We start from the raw sequence: 16,511 nt of genomic DNA on the forward strand, positions 1-16,511 counted from the left end.
ATTGTGTATAAGTACCTCATAATCCAGTAGGAAGCAAATGGGGAGGTGAGGTCAGTTCTGCCTCTGGAGGTGATAGGCCAGCAGCAGGAACATGGCTGAGAAAGGGACTCTGAGGTCACTTCATTCTGAAATAGCTGATAGGCCAGACCTTGGCCCATGGCTGGGATACGTGCTTTAAAGCTCACATCTGCCAGTGTCTCTGACAGGCCAGCAGAAGGCACCTGGTTGGCACATTGTCTGTGAGATCCCATCTGCCGAAGGACCTAGGCTCCCTCCAGGAAGGGGGCTTATATCTTGGTGGTCATGCCTGTTCTGCCTGAGAACATGATGGGACAGCAGCAGGCACACGGCTTGGTCGTGTCTATCTGAGAAGCTGAAAGGCTAGCAGCCTTGGGAGATCATGGTGAGGTTACTTCTGTCTGCTCAGCTGAAAGGCCTCAAGAAGACTGGTGGGTTGGGATGCCTGCCTGAAGGGTTGTTTCTCAGATGGTGGAGCTTTCCTTGGAGGTAGGAAACAACAGGAGAGAGAAATGCTGCCACACAGTGCAGCGTGGAAGGTGGAGACTGGACATGAGGGGGAAGAACTGTCACTCCAAGGGTAGTCCTGTGGTACAAGAAGTCATCCCGAAGGAGTGTGAGATCAGTCCATCTCTTTGTGTTTCAAGGAACAGAGCGTGAGGGTGGACAGACGTCCGTGAATGTATGGAAATGCCAGGGTGAGAGCAAGGTGAGGAAGTGAGATGGGTGTCTACAGTGTGCAGGGAAAAGAAGCAGCTGTGGGACAGCGTAGGACAACGTGTGGTGGAGATGGCAAAGGGCGCTGGCAAGGCTGGAAGTCGCCAAGAGAACCCAAGTCCGTGTCCCCTTGGCAATCGTCTCTGCCACCAAGGCCTGTGAGGAGACATGTTGTCCTAAGGCACTGGGGGGGCCTCGTTGCCTCCTTGCACACCCCCAGTAAGGCTGGGAACTGCCATCCCGTTGTCCTTCACTCAGCACGACACCCCCCACATCCCACTGCCCCAGGAAGAGCCCTGAGCAAGGCGTGAAGGACAGGATCTGCCTTCCCAGGGGCTGGGGGTCAGGCCTTGGCCCTTCTGCTTCATCAAACAAAAGCAGGGCTTCCTCTGCATCTCAGCTGCCTGTACATTACCTTTGCCTACCTGCAATCATGGCCTCCAATTATCCCTTCTAACGAGTCCTCGGGGAGCCTTTGCTGGTCATGGTGCTCAGTGGGACTCAATGCTTCAAGGTACTTTGGGTTTTTTCCTTTTACACTGAGTCTTTGAGAGGTTTGTGCAATCTCCTCTCAGTACCTGAGGTTTGTTACTCAGCACCAAATACACCATGGGACTCATTAAAATAAAGTAAGCCCTAACGAGCCATCTCTCTCCCTGTGATTTTCTTCAAGTCTTCAAGAGTTGTACAGATAATTGGAGCTGTTTCCTAGTGTAGTTATGGAGAAAGATTTCAAAGAACTTCTAACAAAGAGGAGGTTTTATTTCCAAGGGTGTATTTTACTACTTTTCAGTTTAGAGAAGAGGTGATGGCAGCATTCCCCAGTAGATCTTGCTCCAGGGTCTCTCCTAAGGACACCTGGACAGGAGGAAAAGCAGTCCCTTGAGGTCTGACACAGTATGGACAACCTCCACCTCAGCTCCCCAGCCCCACCATTTCTCTCATTGGCCACCAGGGACTTTCCCTTACATCAGACTTCTCCACTGAATTCTGCAGCTGGATGTTACAGCTCCTTTGTACCAACCCACACTTGCTTTCCTTAGAGAAATGGCTGCACATATTATTTTTTTTTTTCCTATTTGCAAGCAAAGAAAAGTCAAGCACGATAAAGTTTCATCGACAATAAAACACACTCTGCACCATACGCTTACTACAAGCTGCCTCTAATGATGTTGCCTTTCTCCAAGGGATAATCTTATGAGAAATGTTTGAGACAGGTAGGTGCCAAAAGCTAGCTATAAACACAGCTAAAGAGTTGGCTAAAGAGCAAATTAGACTAGTGTCGTGATTTAACCTGGTCGGCAGGTAAACCAACCCCACAGCTGTTCTCTAACTCCCCTTCCTGGGATGGGGGAGAGGACTGAAAATGGAAAAAAAAGTAAATCTCTATGGGTTGAGATATAGACACTTTGATAGGACAGAAAGGGATGATGATGTTAGTAATAACAACAATAATAATAATAGAATATACAAAACAAGTGATGAACAGCACAATTTCTCACCACCTGAAGTTGATGCTCAGCAAGTTCCTGAGCCACCTCATCTCCTGGACAACCCACAGTTCTATATGGAGCATGATGTCATAGGGTAAGGAATATCCCTTTGGTCAGTTTGGGTCAGCTGTCCTGGCTGTGTCCCCTCCCAGCTCCTTGGTGCCCCCCACCTTCTCGTTGGCAGGCCATATGAGAAGATGAAAAGTTCTTGACTGCTTGGCAACAACTAAAACCATCAGTGTGTTATCAACAATACTCTCATCCTAAATCCAAAACACAGCACTATCCCAACTGCTAGGAAGAAAATTAACTCCATCCCTGCCAGGGGGAGGAGAAAAGTAGAGTGTAATGGAAAAGGCCTTTGTCTAGACAGTCTGCTGGAAAGATGACTTCAGAAATGGTTGTTGTTATTAGGAGAGGTGACAATATAGGAAAGATTAGAGAAATTAAAAACTCCATATAATGGGCAGAGTAGTGATGATGAAGGTACAGGGGAAGATCAATATTTCTTTTGAATATGCCTTTTCAAAGTTCACAGGCTTGGTAGAGGTCTCTTGTGAGTGAGGACGTGCAAAAGCTGCACCCGTCTTGGAAAGTGGCCAACATTGCGACCCAGGGAACCCCAGGCTGCACCAGCTCACTTTGGTGAGGAGTGTGCCATCAGGTAGAGTCTTCTCAGGTGACATATCTGGGCACCCAGATGAGAAGAACGTGTCCAAGAGCCGTCGGCATGGACTTCCCAAGGGTATATCATGCCTCACCAACCTGGTTGCCTTCATGACGAACTAACTGCAGTTATGCATGAGGCGAGAAGAGGGGCCATCGTTTACGTCAGCTTCAGCAAGACACATGGCATGATCTCCCTCACTATTCTTGCTCCCACGTTAGGCCATTACAGTCTGGAGGGGTAGACAAACAGATGGGTAAAACACCAGCTGGATGATCAGGCTGAGAGCGCAGTGGTGAAGGGGTCATACCCTATGTGGAGGCCAGTGAGACATCCTGGGGCATCGTGGGGCAGCACAGGGGATGCTCCTGGGCCCTGTGCAGTTTATCACCTGCATCCATGACCTGGAGGAGGCAACTCTCACCACGTGTGTCAATGACACTAAATGGGGGGGGGGGGGGGATCGTTCCTGTGCCTTAGCGAAACCGTTCAGGGGAAACGTGCCAGGCAGAAGGACTGTCCTGTCAGGAACTTCATGACAGAGAAGACAGACAAAGGCCAGGTCCTGCACCTGGGACAGACTGACACCAGCAGTGGCCGGGGCTGAGGAATGCCTGGCTGGGGATCAGCCCTGCCTCAAAGGCCCTGGTGGTGCTGGGGGACAAACGACAACGATCGATCCCACCGTGCGACCTGCTAGCAAAGGCCACCAGCGGTGTCCTGGAGTGTATGAACTGGAGTGTCAGCAGGAGAGTGAGGGAAGCGACTGTGTCCCCCTGCTTATCGCTCTGTAGACCACCTGTACGCTGCTGTGTCAAGTTTGGGGCCCCCGCTGGGGAGGGGGAGGAGGAGGAGGGAGTGAGCAGCTGTGTGCCTGCTGGGCTGTTGGCCAGTCAAGCCACCCCATGGAGGAAGATGTTGATAACTGGGAGCAAGCGCAGTGGGAGGCCTCCGAGATGCTCAGGGGCTGGAGCACTTGCCTGGGAGGAGAAACTGAGGGGAAGAACCTTGTTCAGCTGCAGAAGAGGCGGCCTCAGGAACCTCGTAGCAGCCTGCCAGTCCCTACGGAGACTTTTTCAGGAAGATGGAGCCAGTCTGGTCACCATGGTGCTCGGCAGGGGGAAAACAGACAAGAGTTAGATGATGGAATAAGGCAGGTTCAGCACAGAGATAAGGAAAATCTTTTTCTCCACGAGGGTATCCAAGCATTGGAACTGGTTTCACAGCAACGTTGTGCCATCTCTGTCCTTGGGTGTTTTCCAGCCCCAACTGGATAAAGCCTTGAGCAACACTGTCTGACTCCATACCTGATTCTGCTGCATGCAGAAGGCCACAGCAGAGACCTCCTGAAATCCCATTTAAGAGTCTGGAAACCAAAATGATGCAGCAGTTTCTTGTCCTCAAGGTCTGCATTTGATGACAGCAGGGAAAGTTCTCAGGTTCCCTGTGACCATGGAAGTAAGTCAGGTTCTTAGTTTAGTCAGAGCAGCTGCAGCTGTCATGCCTTGCTCCAGGCACTGCTGCTCAGGTGCAGGCCTGCTTGACAGGTATCCCCAAACTGTCCTGACCATTTTGCTTCACCTTTGCTTCACCATTCATTCCCTTGTCACTCCCTTCCCACCTCTCCAGTCCTACTCCTTATCCCCTCCCATGCAAAAAGACAACCCCTTTTATCCATTTCCTCACAGGCCCTGCACATTCTCCCTTTGAACCCTTATTTGGTGTTTCTGAGGTGGTTATAATGGTGCTTTCTGCCTTGATTAGCAACTACATTACACTAGTACTCTTTTTCTCATCTGTAGTGTCCTGTAGCTACCTCAGTTATCACCTTGTTAGAGGCACCATGGCTCAGGATGAACATCAGCACAGGTACTTTCAGTGTTGGAGGTTCATTCCAGAGGGACCTCGATACACCTGGGGATTAGGCCAACAGAAACTTGAAGATTTAGAATGAAAGGTCATCTCATGGTGCTTGACTGAACATGATGACCCTCAGCAGTGAGCATTCTCCAGCTCCTAGGCATGCACACAACATGGAAAAATCCTTTTCATCCCTGACTTGCAGAAGAGATGTCTTCCTTCCTGACATCTTCCCAGGACAAACCTCCTCCTCTTCCCCATACACAGGTACCAGCTGCTTTCATTTCTGGGCTCAGATATGGTTTCAGCATTTACTAAAATCATAAGCCGTCTCCTTGTTTCTCACTAACATCCCTTGACCTTCTCTCTGAGACCTACACATGGACAACCACTGCTGCTCAGGGTTTCTTGCTCTTCAGAAGAGGCCTTCACATTCCTGGTGCTTATTAACTATCTTTCTGGCTCCCTCCAGAGCTCATGGCAAACTTTTGTCTGTAACAGGGCCTTTATGAAATCGTTGTCCTTTTAAGATCTTCTGTGCATAAAGAATAGCCACAGAAAAGCACCAAATACACCAAAACAGGTGTGGAATGAAGTGCCAGTGAGAAGGAGCTGAGCAACACCCAAGGCTGTGGCTTCCTGGCAAGGAATCTCTGCGGTTTGTCACTTTTTCTCATGAAAGAAACAGGGAAACAGTCTATCCCATAGAGCTCTGCAGAAGGAAGATGGAGCTGTACGTAGCGTGAGGTGATACGAGTGGGATCAGCAGGTAGAGAAGATTTTTGTAGGGAAGTCTTTACAAAGGAGTACCCTGACTTCACCCCAATAGAAAACAGAGACCAGTGCTGATGTGATGGGGAGAAGTGTTCTGGGGTAAGTGCGGATGAGAGAAGTTTGGAGACATTTGGTTTGAAGAGATTTGAGGTAGTACTTTCCCGGTCTGAGCAGCCTGAGCTTTGGAGCCGAGGGAAAACAAAGAAGCTCTCAAGGATGTTTTGGACTTAGTGGTACTATCGCTGACGGCAGCAACAGGACAGTGCTGTAAGAGACCTCCTTCATATTGTTGCTGGTCAACCAATGCTCTTTAATTTAGGTTTTACTAAATTAGTTCAGAGTGGTTAGCCTCTGGCATGCAATTTTTAGAACAGTGCTTTAAGTTTGCACGGCAAGGTTTTGGTAGCGGGGGGGCTACAGGGATGGCTTCTGTGAGAAGCTGCTAGAAGCTTCCCCTCTGTCTAAGAGAGCCAATGCCAGCCGGCTCCGAGATGAACTCACTGCTGGCCAAGGCCAAGCCAATCAGCGACGATGGTAGCACCTCTGGGATTACATATTTAAGAAAGAAAAAAAAAAACCCAAACCAACAAAAAACCCCAAAAAACCAAAACAGGAGCAATTTTTGCAGTGAGAGAGATTGCAAATACGTAAAAAAAAAGAACCCTGCAGACACCCGGGTCAGTGCAGAAGGAGGGGGAGGAGGTGCTCCCGGCACCAGAGCAGAGATTCCCCTGCAGCCCTTGTAGAAGACCATGGTGAGACAAGCTTTTCTCCTGCAGCCCATGGAGGTTGATGATGGAGCAGATATCCACCTGCAGCCCCTGGAGGACCCCAGAGTAGGGCAGGTGGAGACACCTGAAGGAGGCTGCGACCCCATGGGAAGCCCGCGCTGGCTCAAACTCCTTGCAGGACCTGTGGCCTCATGAGGAGAGGAGCCCACGCCGGAGCAGGTTTTCTGTCAGGACTTGTGACCCCGTGGGGGACCCACGCTGGAGCAGTCTGCTCCTGAAGGTCTGCACCCCATGGAAGGGACCCACGCTGGAGCAGTTCGTGAAGAACTGAAGCTTGTGGGAAGGACTCCCATTGAAGAAGTTCACGGAAGACTGTCTGCTTCGAGAGAAACCGCACGCCAGAGCAGGGGAAGAGTGTGAGGAGTCCTGCCCCTGAGGAGGAAGGAGCGGTAGAGACAACCTGTGATTAACTGAACATCAACCCCCATTCCTCGTACCTCTGTGCTGCACGCGGGGAGGAGATAGAGCAATCGGGAGTGAAGTTAAGCCTGGGAAGAAGGGAGAGGTGGGGGGAAGGTGTTTTTAAAATTAGGGTTTCTTTCTCATTCCTCGACTCTGGTTTGATTGGTAAAAAATTAGATTAATTTTCCCGAGTTGAGTCTGTTTTGCCCATTATGGTAATTCCTGAGTGATCTCTCCCTGTCCTTATCTCGACCCACGAGCCTTTCCGTGTATTTTCTCTCCCCTGTCCATCTGAGGAAGGGAGTGACAGAGTGGCTTTTGGTGGGTACCTGATGTCCAGCCAGGGCCAACCCACCCCAGTCTCTCACTGCTAACTCCTCCTTTCTGCACTCTTCCCCATTCTTCCTACACTCAGCCCCAGCCAGGTCCAATGTGTGGCTTCAGAGGCAGCCTTGCTCCAGGGTCTGCCAGGGTCTGGGCCAGAAGAGAGCCCAGGCAGAGCTGGTCATTTCCATGATACAGGCTCTGAGCCCAGCAGGATGGTGGAGATGGCCTCGTAGCAAGACTAACCCATAAACGTGGGGTGAGCAGCCAGTGCTGGAAATGGCTGATGAGAGAGGCTGGGGGGTGATGAATTCCCTGGGACACCTTCCTGTTCAATCCATGCCACCAAAGGCACAGACTGACCTCCTCTCTCCTGCGCCTGAATGTCTTAGCTCCCAACCATGAGTCCTGGCTCTGTACGATCCTGCAGATCCAAAAAGGTCTTGGAGGAAGAATCTCAAAAAAAAAAAGATAAAACAAGGAGCTGCAGGGCCCTTTTTATTTGTTTAAACACACAGAGAGCAGGGATCTTCATTTACACAGCCACTCAGAAAAGAAAAGAAAAGCAGACAGTAAATGAGAAAGGGGATGACAACCTCATTACAAGTAAAACACTACCACCAGTAGCAAAAATTACAGCTTACAGGCTGGGTCGGTAATAAGTTACATAATAAATGCTATGCAGAAGAAGGTGGGCAGTTTATTGGATCGGAATAACATCTGGTCATGAGTTTCCACACTGCATCCCTGAGCTCCTTGTTCCTCATGCTGTAGATGAGGGGGTTCATGGCTGGAGGTACCACCGAGTACAGAACTGACACCACCAGGTCCAGAGAAGGGGAGGAGACAGACGGGGGCTTCAGGTCAGCAAACGTGCCAGAGCTGATAAACAGGGAGACCACGGCCAGGTGAGGGAGGCACATGGAAAAGGCTTTGTGCCGTCCCTGCTCAGAGGGGATCCTCAGCACGGCCCTGAAGATCTGCACATAGGACACCACAATGAAAACAAAACACCCAAAGACTAAACAGACACTAACCACAATTAGCCCAACTTCCCTGAGGTAGGCATCTGAGCAGGAGAGCTTGAGGATTTGGGGGATTTCACAGAAGAACTGGTCCACAGCATTGCCGTGGCAGAGGGTTAGGGAAAATGTATTGGCCGTGTGCAGCAGAGCAGTGAGAAACCCACTGCCCCAGGCAGCTGCTGCCATGTGGGCACAAGCTCTGCTGCCCAGGAGGGTCCCGTAGTGCAGGGGTTTGCAGATGGCAACGTAGCGGTCATAGGACATGACGGTGAGGAGAAAATACTCTCCTGAAATGAAAAAAAGAAACAGAAAGAGCTGTGCAGCACATCCTGCATAGGAAATGGATCTGTTGTCCCAGAGAGAATTGGCCATGGCTTTGGGGAGAATGGTGGAGATGGAGCCCAAGTCAAGGAGGGAGAGGTTGAGGAGGAAGAAGTACATGGGGGTGTGGAGGCGGTGGTCACAGGCTGTGGCAGTGATGATGAGGCCGTTTCCCAGGAGAGCAGCCAGGTAGATGCCCAGGAAGAGCCAGAAGTGCAAGAGCTGCAGCTCCCGTGTGTCTGCGAATGCCAGGAGGAGGAACTGGGTGATGGAGCTGCTGTTGGACATTTGTTCACTCTGGGCTTGGGGAACTGTTGAAAGAGGACATTGACAAGTCAGGGCAGACTTCTTTGAGCCTGTCCTATGCTGTTTCTCAAAAAAATCCCCTCAAAATTGCTTCTCTTTTTTGGGAGGGAACTTTGTTCAATTCCTTTTTCTGAGCTCACCTTTGTGCTGCTGAGTGAGGGCACCTTCCCTGAAGGGGCAGAAATCCTCATCTTTCACCTTGCTCTCAGCCTGGACACTGGTGAGCCCTGAGGGACAAAAGGGCTCCCTGATCCCTAATGCAGAGTCAGGAGAGCTGGTCTGCCCACGAGTGACCTGATGGTCACTACGCGGGTGCCCTGTGCTACTTATACACCTCTCTCCGTTGGAGGATGATCTCACACACAATGGACTTGAAAGAGAAACTGGACTTGAGAGCTTGGAAGAGTCCCGTTTCAAAGTCCATTTCTCACAACTCTTCTCTCTTTCTCTAAGCAGCTGAGCAGAGAGTGATGCCGAGGGGTGGCCTGGCTCTCTGCTCCCTGGAATGTCCCTGCCGGGAGCCGTTTCTCTGTCTCCAAGTCTCCTCCCTGTCAGTGCTCACAGACCCCATCCCACCTACTCTGTGCTCAGCTCTGCCCTGAAGACACCTCCTGGCAGCAGGGCTCTGCCCAGGGCATCTCCCTGTTAGCAGCTCCGCAGGAGTAGGTCAGAGAAGCACTGATGCTGCAAGCAAAGGTGATGGTGGTGCTGTCTGCTGGTAGAGGAGTGGGTGAAGGCACTTAGGAGGCTTCTGGCAGCTGTGTTGATCCCTCAGTGTAAGGGTTCAGGAGTCTCGGTGACTTCTTCCAACTTGACAGCTCCTCTCCCCTTTCCCTTAGGAGACAGCTGAGAAGGTAGTCCCTGCCTTGACCTTCCTCTTGAAATGCTGCTTCTCCCAATGTCCAGAGTGTGATTTTGAGCAGCCCTGCCCACACAGCACCGTCTCACCACCAAAAGGACCCTACCCTGCCCTGTCTTTCCACCCACAGCTTCTCCCCACAGCACCATGGGGATCTCCCCAGGCAGGCTGAGTGCTGACCTTGGCAAGGACTCTGCTCTGAAGGACAGCCCTGGGCACCCCTGGCTGCACACCCACCTGCACACCTCTGCCGCTCTCCCTCTCATGCCCTGTCCCTCTGATGGTGCAGCAGGAAAACCCTGCTCTGGAGCACAGCCTCCTCCTCTATCGAAGAGAGAGATCCCATAGGCTGTGGGCTATTTCAGCTTTAGGAGATCCCTCCACAAACTGCATCTGCATTTCTCTGCACCCAGAGCCTTACCTTGTCAAGGGCTGTGATGATTTCTCCTCTTCTGAGCTCTCAGCATCCTCCCAGCCCCATCTGCCTTTAACCTCTCTCTCACTACACTTGACTGCCGTCACTGTCTGCAGGCAGTGCCCTCAGCCCTGCTGCTCTTTGCAGAGGAGCTGCTCCTGAGCAGAGCTGTCTCTCTGCAGCACTGCCTGCTCACCATGAGCTCCCTCCGTCCCAGGAGCCCAGCCCAGCTCAGCAGCAGATCATCAGCCCAAGGTGGCACGTTCTCTGCCCTCCCAGGCTCCCTGGAGATGTCCCTGGGGCTCCCAGAGCTTACAGCTCTTGAAAGGCAGCAGGACCTCTCCTGGGGTAGACTCAGGCTGAAGTAATCACTAACTGGACTCTGAACACTGGAAAGACTGATTTTAGAAGTGGCATTTGTCCTGCCATGGATTTGACCTGTATGGCAGGTGTAAATGTTCCCCTCCCTTTACCCCTCTCCCTGTCCCATTGCCAGGCAGGACAGCGCAGCAGTGAAAGGCAGGGATCATTCCCCCCTTCCACGGAGGGCAGGGATTCAGCTGAGTACATCAGGCTTCTCCTCTCTGCTGAGTAGCCTGGAGAGCGGAGTGGGGTTGAGCTCTCCCTCATGCACCCCACAGACTCACAGGAGGTAGGATTCCTCTTGCTTCAGCTCCGTGGGCACAAAATAGGTGCCTGCAGGCCAGCTCCTTCCCTGAGCTCCCACGGGGATCCATGGCGATGAAGGGTGGCAGGCAGCTGGTCACACACAAACAGCTGGTGGCATCTGAGGTGCCAGGGGTACTCCAAGACTCGTGGATGTGTTTGTGGGCTCTGATGGAGCACACCTGGGACACCCACACCTGCCTGAGCATCAGCAGTGGGGTCTTGGGGACGGGTGCCTTGGTCGCCTCAGCTTACACCAGATGTTTAGGGCATCTGAAAGCCTGCGTCATGGTTTAACCCACGCAGCTAAAGTAACCACACAGCTGGTTGCTCACTCTCCCCTAGTGGGATGGGGGAAAGAATCAAAAAGAGACAAAAAAGGTAAAATATGGGCATTGAGAAAAAGACAGTTTTATAGGACAGAAAAGGAAGGAAAAAAAAATACAATAACAAACAAACCAAGTGATGCACAGCACAATTGCTCACCAACCGAAGCCGATATTCAGTTAGTCCTCAAGCCGAACTCCCTCCTGGCCCACTCCTCAGTTATACACGGAGCATGATGTCATAGGGTATGGAATATCGTTTGGGTCAGCTGTCCTGGCTCTGTCCCTTCCCAGCTTGTTGGGCACCCCTGCCTTCTCGTTGGCAGGCCAGCATGAGAAGCTGAAAAGTCCTTGACTGCCTGGCAACAACTAAAACCATCCGTGTGTTACCAACATTGTTCTCATCCTAAATCCCAAACACAGCACTATCCCAGCTGCTACGAAGAAAATTAACTCTGTCTCAGCCAAAACCAGGACAGTCCATGGGACTCACATTTCCGTGGTGGCTGCTGCACTTTCAGCTGACCAAATGGAGGAGTGCACCAGAAGGAGGGTCAGATCTTTCTCTAGGCGCTCTCCAGTGCACTCACTAGAGCTCAGCTCACTGCCAAACTCAGGCCCAAGCCCATCCCTGCGTTGCAGGCACCTACATGATTTCAAGGAAATAATTGCAGTGGGGGATGGGCAGACACAGCATGGCCTCCCAAAGGGATTGGGTGTGCCAGAACCTGAATGCCAGCATCACGGCAAGATGGCAAGGTCCACCTTGTCTATGCACCCAGGTGTGCCGCATGACTGGGAGGCACAACACACCAGGGTCTCCACTCATGTCGCTATGCTCTCAGCCCCTAATGGTCCTCTTCTCCATTGTCCTCTACCCACCTCCCTGATGATATGAAGAAAAGCCATGCCACTGATGTCCACAGTCTGGCTGGATTGCAAGCTGACCTCACCCAGGGCCTTTCTCAGTGGTACCTTGTGTTCCTGGAGATTGGCACAAGGTGCTGCAGAGTCATCTCAGTCAGCAAATTCACAGATTCACAGATTCACAGAATGGTCGGGGTTGGAAGGGACCTCTGGAGATCAGCTAGTCCAACCCAACGGCTAAAGCAGGATCACTTAGAGCAGGTTGCACAGGATTGCGTCCAGGTGGGTTTTGAATCTCTCCAGAGAAGGAGACTCCACAACCTCTCTGGGCAGCCTCTTCCAGTGCTCGGTCACTCTCAAAGTGAAGATGCTTTTCCTCATATTCAGGTGGAACTTGCTGTGTTCCAGTTTGTGCCCGTTGCCCCTTGCACGGGCACCGGGCACCATTGAAAAGAGACTGGCCCATCCTCTTGACATCCACCCTTTAGATATTTAGAAGTACTGATCAGATCCCCGGCAGCTCCCGGCAGCACCAGGCCGCACGCTGCTGCAGCGCCCTGGGGCAGCTCAGTCTGGGCAGTACAGGAGCAATTCCACCTCAAATGCACGACACATTTTGCATTTGGGGTATCACCTGTATTCTATCTGTTTCAACACTGTGAAAGTGTCTCAGTGAAAGGCCTTTGGGGGCTCCGACTAGCAAACGTTGACTCTGATATGTGGCTATATATATAATCCTTTAGACATAAACCGTTGATCAAGTCTGGGCCTAAGACTGGACCTAGCCGCACCTAGGGTCCTCTCTGAGAAGGAGTTCAGAAAGCAAGGGGGTCCTTTCTGAACCTGGGGACTCAACAGGAGGGCCTCCCTCAGCCACGCATCAGACTCTCACCCTTTACGTGACAGTGGGTCAGGTTACTTTGCCATGAACTCTCTGGTCAGCATGCCTGGGAACATTCCATCTCTCCAGGCGTTTTGGTTTTCCCTCTTTCTAAGTCCTTTGCCTGGTGATGAATGTCTTGACTGGTAGTTTGTTGGAATGGTCTCTCCTCTTCCTCCCTCCTACCCTTCTCCCTGGACGTAGCTCTTTGGTAGAGAACCCAGGAGCAGTCAAATGGGCCTTGAAAACAACATTTGCCATATGACAGCATTTTTTATGGTATCTTGTCTTTCAGGGCCTAGATTCCTCATAGGGGAGCCCGCTGCAGACATCTCTCTGGCTGTCTCATGCTCTTCTAACCTCCTTCCCCAACTCCTTCCCCATGCTAGCTGCTGATTAAGTGGCTTTGCTGGAGCCACGATCTCTCACGCCAACCAAAACTGCTGCTTTGATTCCACTTCTCTGCATCGTCACAGCCACCCGGAATAACGAGCAACTCTCACAGTCAAGGCAGATCCTGCTGGGGTCCCTCCCAGACCTGCAGCACGACCTGCGTTGCTTCGTGTGTCCTTGGAAGACTTGAAAAGGGAGAGGGCAGGAGGTGGCAATGTTTGCTGCTGTTAGGAAGCTGTTTCAAGCAAAGTAAACAGGAGGTGGCCGGGAGAGAGCCACCCTGCTACAGCCACCAGCATTCCCATAGACTCCTCCCAGGCTGGTGTCATCGGCCAACTTGCTGAGGGTGCCCTCTGCCCCATCACCCAGACCAGTAGTTAAGGAAGATGTTAAACAGGATTGGACCCAGTACTGAGCCCTGGGAGATGCCGCTCGTTCCTGGCCTCGCACTAGACTTGGTGCCACTGAGCAGCACCCTCTGGGCCCGGCCGTTCAGCCTGTTTCAGTCCCACTCGCTGTCAGCTCCTCCAGCCCATTTCTGTTGGAGTGACTTGAACTCCACATTGAAAAAGAAGAAAATGCAAGATGGGCAGAGGCAAGCAGACTGCTTTCAAAGTCCCAAGTCATAAACCTCTCACACTGGGTATTGGCACCAAGTGCCTCAAAACCTGCAGAGAAGAAAACAGCCCACGAATGACATAGGCAAGGCCAACAAGTGGTTTTAATTTTGGCTGTGGCAAGGGGATCCCAACAGATGAACAGGGATTAAAGCTCTTCCTCAAGGGACCTGTGGGCAGGTGGGCCAGCCGGCAGAGCTGTCCAAGTCTCTGGAAGGTGTGTCTGAGCTCTTCCTGGCCAGAGGCAGCCCTGGGAGGAGGGCCAGGGTGGGCTGCTGGTGTCCTTTGTGCAGCTTGGCCCCTTGCTGGGGGCAGTGCTGGTGCTTCCTGGCTTCCTCCTCCTTTTTCTTCTCCTGCTCCTCTTGTCTGGCACAGCAGAGGAAAGATGGTGTTCTTCTTCACCCAGGATCACATTCTGCCCCCATCACCACGGCAGCGCCCTGAGCGTTTCTCTGAAATGCGTCTTGGGGACGCTGAAACCCTCCTGCTCCCTGCTGAGGGCTCATAATCCATGGTGTCAACAAACCGGCTGCAGAGATCATAGTCCCGCTGCGGGGATCTGCTGCGCTCTCTCTGCCTCAGCACGGTTTGCTGCTGAGCAGCCCTGGGTGCGGGAGCCACCTGGGAGGTGGTGTTGGAGGGACCGGGAGCTGCGGCAGCCCTGGGAGTGCGGTCACGCCTTGGAGAACTAGTTCTCCTCCTCCTGCCTGCTGACAGGTCATTTTTGTTATTGTCCATGAACCACCGACGGAGTTCATCACCCTGCCGTGGGGATCTGCTCCGCTCCCTCGGCATCAGCTGCGATTGCTCCCGAGCAGTCTTGGGCATGGAAGCCACCTGAGTGCGGGCGTTGGAGTGCCCTGGAGCTGCATCATTCCTTGGGGCTCGGGAACGATGTGGAGGACTTGTTCTCCTCCTTCTTCCTCCTGAGGGCTCATAGTTGGTGGTGTCCATGAGCTCATCACCCCGCCGCGGGGATCGGCTCCGCTCTCTCTGCCTGGGCAGAGTGTGATGCTGAGCAGCCCTGGGTGCAGGAGTCAACTGGGTGTTGGTGTTGGAGGGCCCAGGAGCTGCAGCAGCCCTGGGAGTGCAGTCACGCCTTGGAGGACTAGTTCTTCTCCTCCTCCCTGCTGAGGGCTCAGAATTGGTGGTGTCCATAATCCAGCTCTGCAGTTCATCACCCCACCATGGGGATCTGCTCCGCTCCCTCTGCATGGGCAGGGATTGCTCCCGAGCAGCCCTGCGTGTGGGAGCCTTCTTGGAGCTGGTGCTGGAGTGCCCTGGAGCTGTGCTGTCCCTTGGGGCTTGGGAACGATTTGGAGCACTCGATCCCCTCCTTCTCCCCACTGAGGGCTCATGGTTGGTGGTGTCCATAGGTGAGCCGCAAAGATCATTGCCCCACTGTGGGGATCTGCTCCGGGTCCTCTTTCTGGCACCGTTCCTCTGGCAGTGGGAAGAAGGGCTGAATCCATGCTCTGACAGGGAGCAGCCTTGGGGCCGTGAAGTCAGCTGCAGTGTGAGAGGGAAAAGAGAGCAATGTCAAGATCTCAGAAAGAAATCCACTGTCCATCTGGTGCCCTGAGCCACCCCCCAGAGTTACCTGAGTCCTAGGAGACAGACCCTGTGGTCCCACAGAACCCACCTGCTTGCTGTTGGCCACCCACTGGCTGAGGAGGGAATGGGCAGATGATGGTGCCGGTGAGGAAGAAGCCCTTTCTCCAATGTCCAAATCAGGGCACCTGGAGATAAAAAAGAGTGATCTCCTGTTAGGGCTGTTCTTGCAGCCTCCTCTGGGGCTCAGTCATTTTCTTGCAGCAGATTCTATCACAGAGAGAAGACGTCACCAAGACTACAAATGGGAAATTCGATGGGGGTCTTCCCAACACGTCTGCCCCTGTCGCAGCAAGACCTTGTCTTTATACCCCCTATGGCCTCCATTTCATAGAATCATAGAATTAAAGAATGATTTGGCTTGGAAGGGACCTCAAAGATCACCAAGTTCCAACGCCTCTGCCATGGGCAGGGGACACCCTCCGCTAGACCAGGATCTTCCTCACATCTAATCTAAATCTCCCTTCTTTCACTTTCAAACCATTACCCTTCATCCCATCACTGTACGCCCTGATCAAGAGTCTCTCCCCATCTTTCCTGTAGGCCCCCTTTACGTCCTCTTCTCTACAGAGGCCAGCTTCAGACAGCAGGCAAGGAGCAGTTTACACCAGGGCAGCAGCCTAAAGCCCAGCAAGGAAAGATAAGGACTGATGTGGGGTAGGGCAGGTTTGACAGCACTGAATGATGCAGGTAGTAATTGTCTCCTCTGACAGAAAGAGAAACACTCGGGAGGATGAGAAGAAAAACAGCAAAGCCATGAAAAGGAAACATCTGCTGAAGACATTTTAATACTGGTTCTTACCTGACATAGAAGAGCAAATAGGCTTGCTGCCTGAGAACTGTGTCGATGCCACAAGGATCCACAGACTTGTCGTCCATCTCGTACCACAGCCCATTGCTGGCCTGCAAAGAAAGGCATGGGTATCTGGAGATGAACTGCATGGTTTCTCCACAAAAACACAGGCAGAAAGCTGCAGAACCAAGAGTACGCCAAAAGAAATCCAATCCAAGCCGCTAAGGAGACCTTCTCCCCCAAAACCTTGGCTGCCAGTAACACTGCTAGGTGTGCCTTGTTAGGAAGGAAGCTGCTCTTTACCTTTGCGTAGCAGAAATAGTGTCCGACGTGACAGCTGCCACCGCTATGCACCAGGACGGCATACAAGGAGTAGAGCAGCGGTT

At 52.3% G+C, this 16,511-nt stretch overlaps 1 protein-coding gene across 1 annotated transcript; it reads right to left on the reverse strand.

Annotated features, from left to right (window-relative positions):
• Window positions 1-7,723: 7,723 nt before the first annotated feature.
• Window positions 7,724-8,680, reverse strand: LOC129200807 (olfactory receptor 14A16-like). Its single transcript, XM_054812060.1, has one exon. It carries the CDS (start codon window positions 8,678-8,680, stop codon window positions 7,724-7,726), a length of 957 nt encoding a protein of 318 aa, XP_054668035.1.
• Between the last annotated feature and the right edge of the window lie 7,831 nt (window positions 8,681-16,511).

The sequence above is a fragment of the Grus americana genome, unplaced genomic scaffold, assembly GCF_028858705.1.
Source record: "Grus americana isolate bGruAme1 unplaced genomic scaffold, bGruAme1.mat scaffold_510, whole genome shotgun sequence".
NCBI classification, from domain to species: domain Eukaryota; kingdom Metazoa; phylum Chordata; class Aves; order Gruiformes; family Gruidae; genus Grus; species Grus americana.